Raw genomic sequence first — 11,532 nt, forward strand, 5'->3', positions numbered from 1 at the left:
AGAGAGGCTTTCCGCCCTCCAACTTCCCTTTATTCCATGTTAATACTGAAGTTGCTTATGACCAAGCTGTGAACCAGTATGCTGCCTTCCCGCATCCAGTGGTGGAGAAGGTGAATGAAGCTGCTGCTGCTGATGATGGGCTAAACATCCTTAAGGCTTTCCTTGGGCAGCCACGCTCAGACGGTGCTGGTCCAAGCGGAGGTGGCCCTGAAGCCTGATCCTGAAGATCTCTTCCCACCGTTAGGATAGACAGCTTTGTATAGATTTCTTTTAGGCGGGTAGTTACCCGGCTACTGTTGTAATACATCATTGAAATATTAATCTTTTTGCGTATAAGACTGTTATTTCCTTCTTTGGGTTCCTTGCTTTATAAACTTTATGACTTGCATACTTAGTTTAAATTAGCAATTTTCCAAGTGTTCAGAATAAGAACCTTTGAACGTGGTTGATAGTGGGTTAAAGTTTCGCTTCCTCCTTCGTGATTGTGCGGGTAGAACCGTCACTTGCACTTAGTAGGATGGCAGAACTTTACCCTTATCTGACCTGCGTGTAGGTTTCTCATCTTTTGAGGATAAGTTAACCTTTGAACGTGGTTGATAATAGGTGTGAAGTTTTGCTTCCTCTTTCGTGATTGTGCGGGTAGAACCGTCACTTGCACTTAGTAGGATGGCAGAACTTTACCCTTATCTGACCTGCGTGTAGGTTTTTCTCATCTTTTGAGGATAAGTTAACCTTTGAACGTGGTTGATAATAGGTGAAGTTTTGCTTCCTCTTTCGTGATTGTGCGGGTAGAACCGTCACTTGCACTTGGATGGCAGAACTTTACCCTTATCTGACCTGCGTGTAGGTTTTTCTCATCTTTTGAGGATAAGTTAACCTTTGAACGTGGTTGATAATAGGTGAAGTTTTGCTTCCTCTTTCGTGATTGTGCGGGTAGAACCGTCACTTGCACTTAGTAGGATGGCAGAACTTTACCCTTATCTGACCTGCGTGTAGGTTTTTCTCATCTTTTTAAGAATTTTGTTTTGAACCGTTCGACGCGCGGTTGTCGATAGGTTAGTGTTCATTTTCCTTTCATGATTCATGCGGATAGACCGGCACTTTCATTTAATGGGATGAACTCTTTCAACTGACCTGCGTGAAGGTTTGCCACGTTATTGGGTTCGTGCGGGTAAGACCGCCTTCCCACGCGACGACTTCACGTAATGTGAATGTCGTCACCAGTGTTGGATAGTTTTAACCGTTCGACGCGCGGTTGTTGACAGGTTATTATTCAGTTTCCTTAATGATTCATGCGGATAGACCGGCACTTTCATTTTTGGGTGCTGAACTTTTTCCCCTTCAACTGAGCTGCGTGAAGGTTTGTCACGTTATTGGGTTCGTGCGGGTAGGACCGCCTTCCCATGCAATGACTTCACGTAATTATGCGGTGGAAACCGGCATATTAGTGTTCAGAAAAGTATAAATGTAAAATCATCAGCTTCGATATTCTTAAAGAGAATCATTTCCATTAGAAGTGGCTCTTGGCCTTCTCTTTACAAATTGGAATTGATTACATGCAAACTGTGTAATTGAACTCCCTTCCATGTTGGGATGGGAGTGCCATCGAGCCGATACGCACCTGGTTCGGGATCTCGTTCTTTACGCAGCATGTAGTCTCGATTTTGAAGCTGAAATTTGTTCGTGTTTTCCCCAGCTGGGGTTCTATACGCACTCGCCTGCCTAGCTTTTATTTCGCCACGAGGTGCGCGAGCGTCCCATCTCTGACGAATGTTTCGACCATGTCTTTTACGTCTATGCATTCTTCGGTGTTGTGGCCTTTTGTTCTGTGATAGTCACAGTACTTGCTCCGATCAGCATCGTGACGATGCCGGATTACTGGAGGCTTTGGCCATGGGAGCTCCTCAGTAGCAAATATGTCAGTGACGCTTTTGGTAAGTGGCGTCCACCTGGAGTTCCGGTGCGGCTTTACATTATCCCTTTCACCCAATCGGTGCTGTAAGCCGGATGAGGTGTCAAAGTTTACCCTTGACTGCCAAATGCCTTGCTTCCGTTTTTTGTTCAATCGGGCGGTGAGGACGTTGTCCTCTCTCGTCCTCTGGGTGTAAAGGTTTGTGTTCTGCGGAAGGTCTCTACCCAGTTGCTTCTCCGTTTCCGCATAGCGTTTGGCTGCTGTCATGATGCCATCCCATGTGGATGGCATTCCATCTTTACCCGTTAGGGTGCGGATAAGCTCTGGGTCTTGCGCGCCCTGGATGAAGGCTGCGCGAACAAGATCCTCGCTGATATTGCCCAAACTTAACTTCTTTGAGTTGAAGCGAGTGATGAAGTTTAGCAGAGATTCATCTTCTTCCCGTGTGCATTTGAGGATTGTCCATTGCTCCTCGGTATACTTTCGCTGCTGGCTGAAGTGTTGGCTAAACTTCTGCTGGAAGTCTGCCCAGTCGTAAATGTGGTTAACCGGTAAACGATCGAACCAAGCCCTAGCAGCCCCCACCAGCGTCATTTGGAACATGTAACACCACGTGGGTTCCGTCCAATTGCTAACGGTTGCCCCCGCTATGAACCTGTTCAAATGATCGTCTGGATCAGATATGCCATCATATGTGCCTATGTTAGGCATTTGTTTAGCACTTTTCGGGGCGATTGCTTCAGCAATGTCCCTTGCAAATTTGGACGTTCCTGCATTTGTAACGTTTGGTCTGAACGTTTTAGAGAAGTCTCGTGGACCTCCATCTATGCTTCTTGGTTTGAAGGCTTGTCCAAAATGCCTTTTCGGTTGGATTTCCGTTTCTTTACGCTTCCCTTTTGCCTTATGACGAGGGTTCGCGTCGGAGTCGGATTCCTCCGAGTCATCCTCCCAGTATTCGAATTCGTCGGCCTGTTGCACGGAACGCAAGCGTTCGTTCAACTCAGCCTGGAATTCCTTTTGTCGTGCCTTCGCCCATGCCTTGACTTCGTCGAGAGTCTGGCGGGGGAGTCTTCGTTTTTCAAACTGGGTATCGGTGGATCCCAGTAGGCGGTCATTTACTGCACTTGCCCCTGCTTTAGTAAGTGGGGTAGTGTTCGTAAAATTTACTTCACTTGCTCCGGCTTCGGTAGCCGGAGTAGTGTTTGTAAAAACTGTGTTGCCGGTATTCCCCCCAATAGCTGGGGTTGTGGTTACCGGAATTTCTCTAACCATCTTTTGTATAAAGTTTTGAAAAAACTGGAGAAAATTGTAGTTCTAGCTTTATGCACGGATGGCGCCAATGAAGAAACACTAACCGAGCCCCGGGCAGGTTACTGGCAACCTGGGGGTTGGAGAGATGTTTCCCACGAGGGGTTAGACCCTTGGAAGATGGTTCTTCTGATAACCTGCAAAACAGACACCGTGAGCTCGTCACTGAGAAGGGGGGGGTTCCTCCTTGTGACCACCCTCCGGCGTGAGAATCAGACTAGATTGCTCTTTAAATATAAAAGTATATTAAGAGATTGCTAGAGCAGATATCAGGTATAATATGATGATAATGTAGTAAGATATGATGATCATACCATTTGTGGTATTTATAGCCGAAGGTAGTGTTTCCAAGGGGTTTAGCCGGCCCAACACGCTACCAACTGTAACCTATGCACGTGCCCTGCCTGTGAGTGGTGGATAGGTAGCGGCTGACACAGAGCAGGCGTGTCGTGCACTCTTCCTCTTCTGCCAACTACAGGCTAGGCACGTGGTATGGCAGGAGTTGGTGGGTAGGCGGCGGCTATTGGTCACAGTGCTGTGGCGTGCTGTCTGCCATGCTGCTGTCAGTGAGCTGTCGCATCTCTGATCAGATCTTTTGCCCATACCTCGTCAGGTACAGTAAAAGATCCTTCAGTATACGGACTGGCTTATTTGGGCGGGAGTATTCCCCCTCCCGCCTCTGTGCGGGATTGCTCCCGGCTTGGCTCATTCCTTCAGGTGACACTGAACGATTGAGAGCTAAGTGCCTTGTGCGTGTAGCCATGCTGCGCGGGTGGCCTTCCCTCATGGCTTGTATCCGAGGCTGCGGGAACAGGCGGAGTCCTTCACCATGGGAGGCATTTCCTGCGGGACCAGCTTGCATACTGCGCGTAAGGACGTCACTTCTCTGAGCATGGTTGGTCCTGCGGATCCAGTTGGTCTCTGCGCAGACGTCCCTGTTTAAGGTGAGTCTTGCGGGTCCAACTGGGCTCTGCTGGGACCTACCTCTTCAGTTCTCCTTCTCAACCGATGTGGGATGTCACAATAGAATTTGTGGTGTGGGCTGCATTGGGGGCTTTAACGCTCTTGCACACCACGCCGGCATAGTGAGGGTGGTAGGGGGGCTGTATTTGGATATCGGGTGGTGTAAGGAGAAAGTGGTGGGGCCATAGGCTTTAGATCATAACAGAGCTTTATGAAATAGTTCTTTAAAGTCCGTCTTCTATACAGTGATGGTCTTAGTAAGTAATATTAATAATAATTTAATATCCCTTTAGATTTTCAAATAATTATGTTAATAATCTTTGGAGGGCCTCCAAATCACATGCTAGGAGCCAAACGGTAATCATCTAATCACATGAAAACATGATTATTATTATTATTAGATTAGATTAGATTATATAAATTATTAAATCTTTTATTATTATTATTATTATTATTATTATTATTATTTTTATTTTTTAAACAGGTATAATATCTTGGGATGCCCATGAAACTAAGGGCTCTGAATTCATGATGATACCCATGAGAACATAAATCCCAACTTTCCTTAAACTCCAATTATTATTCTTATTATATTCTTTAACCTTTCATATTCACATTTCCACCCTTTTTATATAATTATATATAAAAAAACACTTAACTTCTCATCAAATATGTTGCTTCACCTGCAAATTTGCTCTTAACATCATCTTGATTTATAAAGATTCAGTTTTTATTTCTTTACCACAACTCAAGACTCCAAGTTTACCTTCTTTCTCCCATGATTCTTAAAATCTTGAAATCTTGATTTTTATAGTTCATACTCTGTAAAAATTTAATCTTTTTCACATGGGTGTTTCAAGATTGCCAATTTGAGTTTGATAAATGCTGAATATTTCTGTCTGGAAGCAAAGATTCTTGAAATCTTGATGGTTTAACCTTCAAGTTTACATCTTTTCATATGGGAGTTTCAAGATTATTAATTTAAGTTAAATAAATGGTGATTATTGCTGTCTGGTAGCAAAGAAACACTCAAAAAGGTACTCATTTCTTGTTCTTGGAAAACATATGCTTATTTAACTTAATTTGTTTCAAGTTTTGTATTTGGAGTCTTGTTTAGATCTGTCACTGTTTGTCTAGAAAGATACTTGTTTCTGTAATGGCGGCAATTGATGATTTTATTATTATTATTATTTATATTATTTTTATTAATTTTTTTTTGTCTTGTTGGGCATGAACTATGCAGCCGGACAAATCTTTTGAATTCTTGAAATTTGTCTTTTTTTGGATTGAAAATAGTGGATTAAGTAAGCAACAAATGTAACACAAATGTGAATTTTGAATATTTTTTAATAAAGTTTCTGACTTTATCAATGTAATGATGTGTGTGAGTAGAATATGCCTCAAGAAAGCCTGAGATCAGTTGTGTACAGATCATTTGTCACTTGTGAAGATCCAAGAGGTGTAGTTGAAGGGAAAACAATCAAAATAACAAAAACTAATACTACGAAAACGAGCTACCGAAGAACCGAAACAGAAATGCAATCAAAGAGTTCAAAAGAAAAGGAAAAGATGTCTCTTGTTGAGGTGAAAAACGGAGCTCGGAATCTAAACGAAGCTATCGATTTCTGGTCGAAAGGGGTTGGTTTTAAAAGTCAGCCGAAGGTTATCGCGAAGGATTTGCTAAAAGGCGCTCTTGATCTTCAAGAATCGCTAATGATGCTTGGAAAATTGCAAGAAGTGAGTTTGACAAGTTTCAAGAAGAAACATGAAAAACCAAGTGAAGAAATTTTTAGCAGGAATGGTTCGGATCGGTTTGAAAGTTTCGAAATTTATGATTCTGGTTATCAAAAAGACAGAAAATTGGCGAATGGGTCGTCACGAGATTGTTTCACAGAGCTTAGAGAAGTGATTAAAGAAGGGCTTTCTAAACAAAAGTCTTATCAAGAAAGTGCCTTTTCAAGCACATACGTAGAAGGACTAGAAGGTGTGATTCTCTATCTTTAATGTTTGTAAAAAAAGGTTTAAAATATCATAAATTAAATTTTTTTAGAATTTTTTTTACTATGCAGGTAAAAGAAAACCACAGTTGTCTCCTGATATTGCTTCAACAAGCTCAAGCACGTCTTCTTCGATGGTGTTTTCGACACACGAGTTCACTTCTTCCGAGTCTTTTTCATCAAGGGCGACAGAGGAAAAGTCAAAAGGGTTAAACTTAATTGCAAAACTCATGGGCTTAGAAGAGTTTCCTGCAAAGCCGCCACGGAAACAAATGGATGTTAGTAGCAAAACAAGGCCCGTTTTCGATGTTGATTTGCCAAATGGAAAGAAACCGCAGTTTTTCGTGAAGAAAACGGATCGAGAACATATGTCGTTAGATGAAATCATCAACATGATGCAATCTAAAGGACTTTTGAGAAGCAACAAGCGGGAAATCAAGCAAAGTAGCAAAAGATTTGAAGATGATGTGTCACCGATTATTTTAGTGAGACCGCAACGAGTTGGTTTATATTCTGATGACCCTAAAGTTAAAGTTTATGAAAATCCAATTCGAAAGGTTCATCAAGAAAAGGCGAAAACCGAAGATAAAAGTGTCAAAAATAGGCAGAAAGCTTCTGTTCCTGTTGCCAGAAAACCACAAAGAAAGCAAGAAGTTGAAAAGAAAGTAGACAAGATTCAAAACACGGCACCGCAAATTAAGAAAAAATCGGTAGAGAATGCAAAATCCACAAAGTCAATTTCAAAAAACAGTTCGTTGAAGCCACAAAGAACTGCTCTCTCGAGTCAAGTTTCAAAACGAACAAATTCTTCGGCTTTATCAACCAACAAGTCAAACAACCAAAAGAAGAGTACAAAGATCGGAAAGCCGATCATAGTGAGTTCTTTCATGCTTTAAATATCACAAAAATATTATGTCAAAAGTCAAGTATGATCTTAAGTTCTTAACATTGTTGCATGCCATTGTAGGTTCATGAAGTCTTGCAAGTCGATTCGCCAATTCAAGAAGAAAGTAAAGATTTTGAAGTTAAAATTAAAGGTATATCACATACACAACCTTAAAGTTTTATGCTTTATTAATAAATTTTAATGTATATTCTTTTACAGAAATTGGCAGTGTGAGACAAGAGTCACTCTGTGAAGCTTTTGTAAAAGATTCATGTCGTGCTAGAGATGATAATATTACGTGTATGGATCAATCCGAAACAAGAAACAGTCAAGAAGAAAATGTTGTTTTCGACATTAATATGCAGAAAGCAAGAATCTTGAAAACTATAATAGATTTTCAAGAACCCGAGCCAGCAAGTTTTGAGCTCTTTCAAGACTGCATAGACGAGATTTTGGAACACGAACACCAAAGACAAAGCCCGTGGATTCCAAGATCCATTTTACCATCAAGAGTTTGCGTTTCCGAGGATCAGACAACGAGGGAAATATTAAAAAAGCTTGAAAATTTTAAAAACTATAGTAAGTTTCCGAACGAGAGGTGTGCTGCAGATACAGTTTCTGTATTTTTGGAAAGGGATTTGAGTTGGAATACAGTCGGTGGAGCGTGGGGTACTACGGGATGGAAAGATGGTTTTACGGTATATGAAGTCGAGGAAACCGTGTTAGATTTGGAGAAGATGGTTTTGAGCAGATTAATCGATGATGTGCTTATGGAACTTGTGTAGAAAAAAAAATTAGTGTTTTGCAGCAAATAAAATGAAATATTGTTGTTTTGGTGCATTATTTTAAATCCTGAAAATTAAATTCTTTAGTAGATGTATAAAAATTCAGTATATAAGTTCTAATACTAGTTGAGGTGGTGTTTTCAGCATAATAAAATGGTAAAAACCGACATGATCATGTATTTATTTGTAACCGTACGGGACCCACCAGTACCTGCTAACCAATATGATCAATTAAAACATAGAAGTTGTATTGTTGTCTAAGTGGATGAAGACAAAAACTAGTCGAAGCTAGATTCGAACGTGACACGATCATGTTATAGTGACTTGTATTTTATTTCTTTAGGTACTACCATATAAAAATAAATGTAACTTAATAACGCATAAAGATTTGTTTCTACTAAACTGAAATAAAATTTATGACCAATAACTAATTAAACATGTTACAAAAAGTAGCATACTTTAACTTGTTTGAAACAATCCATAAACACTAATTCTTGATTTGATTAATTAATCAATAAGTAGCACCTTTAAAGATGAGGAAATTGAGTGTCTCCAATGAGAAATAGATGAAAGATCTTTTGTGTGAGTAAAGAAGCTACTAAAATTTGAACCCACAACACATTGCCATCCACCACCATACATCCTATCAAATTCCTGTAATATTCCATCAAAAGCCCATAAATTATTTCTCAAAATCAAGGTTGCACAAGTCACTCGGAGAGTACTCGGACTGCCCGATAAATATAAAGAAAATTAATTTTTGGATATTATATAAATGTCAAATATCATAAGTTTACTGATATTTATAACAAAACAGGTGAATATTGATATAAATATATTTTTAAATACTAAATTATTTTAAAATTTGCTAATCATTAATTAAAAAAATGATATTCGTTTTTTAATATTATAGAAATACGAATTATGTTTTATTTTCTTAGTCAAAATCAACCCACATTTGATCGATTCTTACTAATTAGGCGGAGTTATAAAGAGTCGCAATAGCGCCCTACCTTGTACGATTACTCGGGGAGTACTCGACGGCCTTGTAAGCATACTTTTATAACAATGCTCAAAATTAAGCCAAAAAAAATAATAAAACTTTAAGCAAAAAGCTACCTTCTTGATGCATGACGCAATGGCGGTACACTCAACGACATCATAAAGATCAAGCGCTTGAGAAGCGGAATCCATTGCATGAACTTGCATCTTCAATGGCATATCTGTATCCTTCACATATGCTTTACCTTCCAACATTCTTGATTTCACCCTTTAAAATCAAGATTCTTTGTACTTACACTAACTCATCAAAAAAATAAATTTTTGAAAAATGGGTGTGAACTTGTGAATGTTGATGAGATAATATAGGCCATAAACATCATTGTCATTTAACAAACATGAAAGTTCTAGTTGATGATTTTAGAAGTATTCAAGGGTCCATTGCATAGGTGTGGGAAAATATGTATGGTGGCATGTTATGTTGTTTTCCATAATAAGATCAGCATATATACCCATATTGTAAGTTGTTATCTTGTTGACACCCATGACTTATGATTGTCGTGTTTTGTGTATAAAGTGCGCATCTTTTTTTCTTTTTTCGTTATTCAAAGGGAAAGTTCGACACGTAACATGTAATATTAGATGACACATAATATGTAACACGGAAATATTATGTGTCAACAAGGTATTTGTACAAGTGTGAACAATCAAATATGTAGCTTATTAGGTATGAAAAGTCGAAAGCCGTTGTGAAATGCAATAAAAATCAACGTGTGCATTATTATTATATATGTTGGCAATGAAAATTTGGCATTCATAGGGAAGTTATACCAAACGTTACGTTCGTAAAACAAGTCTTCGGGATGCATTACATTGGAAAGATATTACTAATGTGCATGTACTGTACTATTCTGACATATACGAGGACCCTATAGGGCAGCTACATCTATTATACCGTAAAAGCTAGTGAATGAGCCAGAACATCATTGTTGGCTCCGCAACCCTAAAGAATGCATGCCAAATTCATAGATCATGTGACGCTACAACTTCAAGACTAAGCAATGGGTGTGGATGATCACCTAACATATAGAAAACATGCCACACCTTAGGCTCAACGTAGTGGGCGAATTTCACGGGACGACAGGGGCGAAATGGGGCGGGGGCGGGAGGATTTTGTCGCTGGAAGGAAGAAAGAAATATTATTATTGTTATATTACTATGTGTGCGTGTTACACACACACACACACACACACACACACATATATATATAAGGGTTCAAATAAAAAGAAGTTGTTTCCTAGGAATAGTAAGAACCAATAGAATTTTGACATTTGGCATTAAAACCTATGGTGAAAGAATAATTCTAGGAAACTATGTCGGTTATAATTGTGAAAGAGTAATTCTAGGAAACTATGACGGTTTTTGGTAATTTTAAATCTCAACTATTGATTGATATGATCCAATGGCTATGATTTATTTTTAGTCTTTCTAAGAAACTACTTATTTTTAGGATAACTCTCTCCTCTATATATATGGGAGATTTCAATTAAGAACTCCTTTGAGTTTTAATAAAACACGAAAGAACTCAGTGTAACGATTTTTTTTTTCGAATTTTTTTTACACATGCGTAGTATATGTAAGTTACATACACGTAAAAAAATTACAGAATTTTTTACGCACCGAGTCGACTTTTTACACATGTGTAACGGACCTAAAAGTTAGTGTAACCACTTACATATTTATTCTCTCTCTTACTTTGACTTTTTTGCCAGATTTAATCTCAACCACATATTACAATCCATTTAATTAAATGTGTGGCCTAGAATTGAGTTCTTAAGTTCTTAAAACTCAACATGGTTCTCAAAATATCCCTTCCAAATATATATATATATATATATATATATATATATATATATATATATATATATATATATATTATTACTATTTGTAGTCCTTACACCATTACACCCTAAAAACAAATTCTTACACCTTACTAACTGGGCGTCACGTGTCGCAATTCGCCCCAATTTGTAGCCCCTCCACTACGCATAGCCTTAGGACAATATGACCACTCCTAATGTGTAAAGTAAATAATACCATGCATCTTGAGAAAGTCATGTTAGCCTCATGCACCTCATATGGTGTTAGAATGTCTTTCCACAAAAGTTTATACAAATAAATGTTATGATAGAGTAAAGATTAATTTCACCCTTACGGAACTGTAATTTGTAAATATTGACTTGTGAAGTTTTTTTAGATATCTTCAAGTATGCGTCCCATTAGTTGTTGGTTGAGTTGTACACCATTTTATGAATTATGTATATGCATTTTTGTAAAGGGGCAAAACTTCATCTGCCTCTTGTTGGTTGAGAACTCTTACATGTTAAATCAAAATTTGAAGTATATATTTTTAGTAAAATGTTTTGTTGTAAAACTTGAAAAGATTATAAAATCAATAATTTTTTTTTTTGGAATATCTAACCATATAATCAATGTTTTCATAACCGGACCGGACGGCCTACCGGTTCACCGGGCCTACCGGACGGACAAACAGGGGTCTAGTTGTCTAATATTTAAAACTTTATACATTTAGAAAAAAGTATAATATACACTCCGACCTCTATTATCGTCCAATCTAAATATATAATTATAATTAGAGAAGAGTGGGTCGAAATCAATCAT

General features: G+C 38.5%; 1 protein-coding gene and 1 pseudogene across 5 annotated transcripts; one reads left to right on the forward strand and one right to left on the reverse strand.

Annotated features, from left to right (window-relative positions):
- The first annotated feature begins 4,861 nt into the window (after positions 1-4,861).
- LOC143540707 (uncharacterized) lies at positions 4,862-7,275 on the forward strand. 4 transcript variants are annotated; one of them, XM_077033691.1, is made up of 4 exons: positions 4,862-5,220; positions 5,576-6,167; positions 6,253-7,055; positions 7,148-7,275. In XM_077033691.1, exons 2-4 carry the CDS (start codon positions 5,579-5,581, stop codon positions 7,238-7,240), a joined length of 1,485 nt encoding a protein of 494 aa, XP_076889806.1. In that variant the 5' UTR covers positions 4,862-5,220; positions 5,576-5,578; the 3' UTR covers positions 7,241-7,275. The 4 variants fall into 4 exon arrangements, with proteins under 4 accessions (XP_076889806.1, XP_076889809.1, XP_076889808.1 ...); XM_077033694.1 differs by having other exon boundaries at positions 5,614-6,167; positions 7,148-7,272; XM_077033693.1 differs by lacking the exon at positions 7,148-7,275 and having other exon boundaries at positions 6,253-7,123.
- A 974-nt stretch (positions 7,276-8,249) lies between these two features.
- LOC143540708 (uncharacterized) lies at positions 8,250-9,519 on the reverse strand (annotated as a pseudogene). Its single transcript, XR_013136631.1, has 2 exons — positions 8,971-9,519; positions 8,250-8,505 (listed from the first exon to the last, which is right to left on the reverse strand). The product of XR_013136631.1 is annotated as an uncharacterized LOC143540708 (transcript).
- Positions 9,520-11,532: the final 2,013 nt, after the last annotated feature.

The sequence above is a fragment of the Bidens hawaiensis genome, unplaced genomic scaffold (assembly GCF_021521415.1).
Source record: "Bidens hawaiensis isolate Kalapana, Puna unplaced genomic scaffold, B.hawaiensis_p1.1 tig00012327_1, whole genome shotgun sequence".
NCBI classification, from domain to species: Eukaryota; Viridiplantae; Streptophyta; class Magnoliopsida; order Asterales; family Asteraceae; genus Bidens; species Bidens hawaiensis.

What these genes read in the sequence shown, in the direction of transcription:
- LOC143540707 (XM_077033691.1), top strand. Translation starts at nt 5,579, where the DNA reads ATGCCTCAAGAAAGCCTGAGATCAGTTGTGTACAGATCATTTGTCACT. An exon ending in ATACGTAGAAGGACTAGAAG is followed by an intron (nt 6,168 to 6,252) that starts GTGTGATTCTCT and finishes TTTACTATGCAG; the next exon opens with GTAAAAGAAAACCACAGTTG. An exon ending in AGATCGGAAAGCCGATCATA is followed by an intron (nt 7,056 to 7,147) that starts GTGAGTTCTTTC and finishes ATGCCATTGTAG; the next exon opens with GTTCATGAAGTCTTGCAAGT.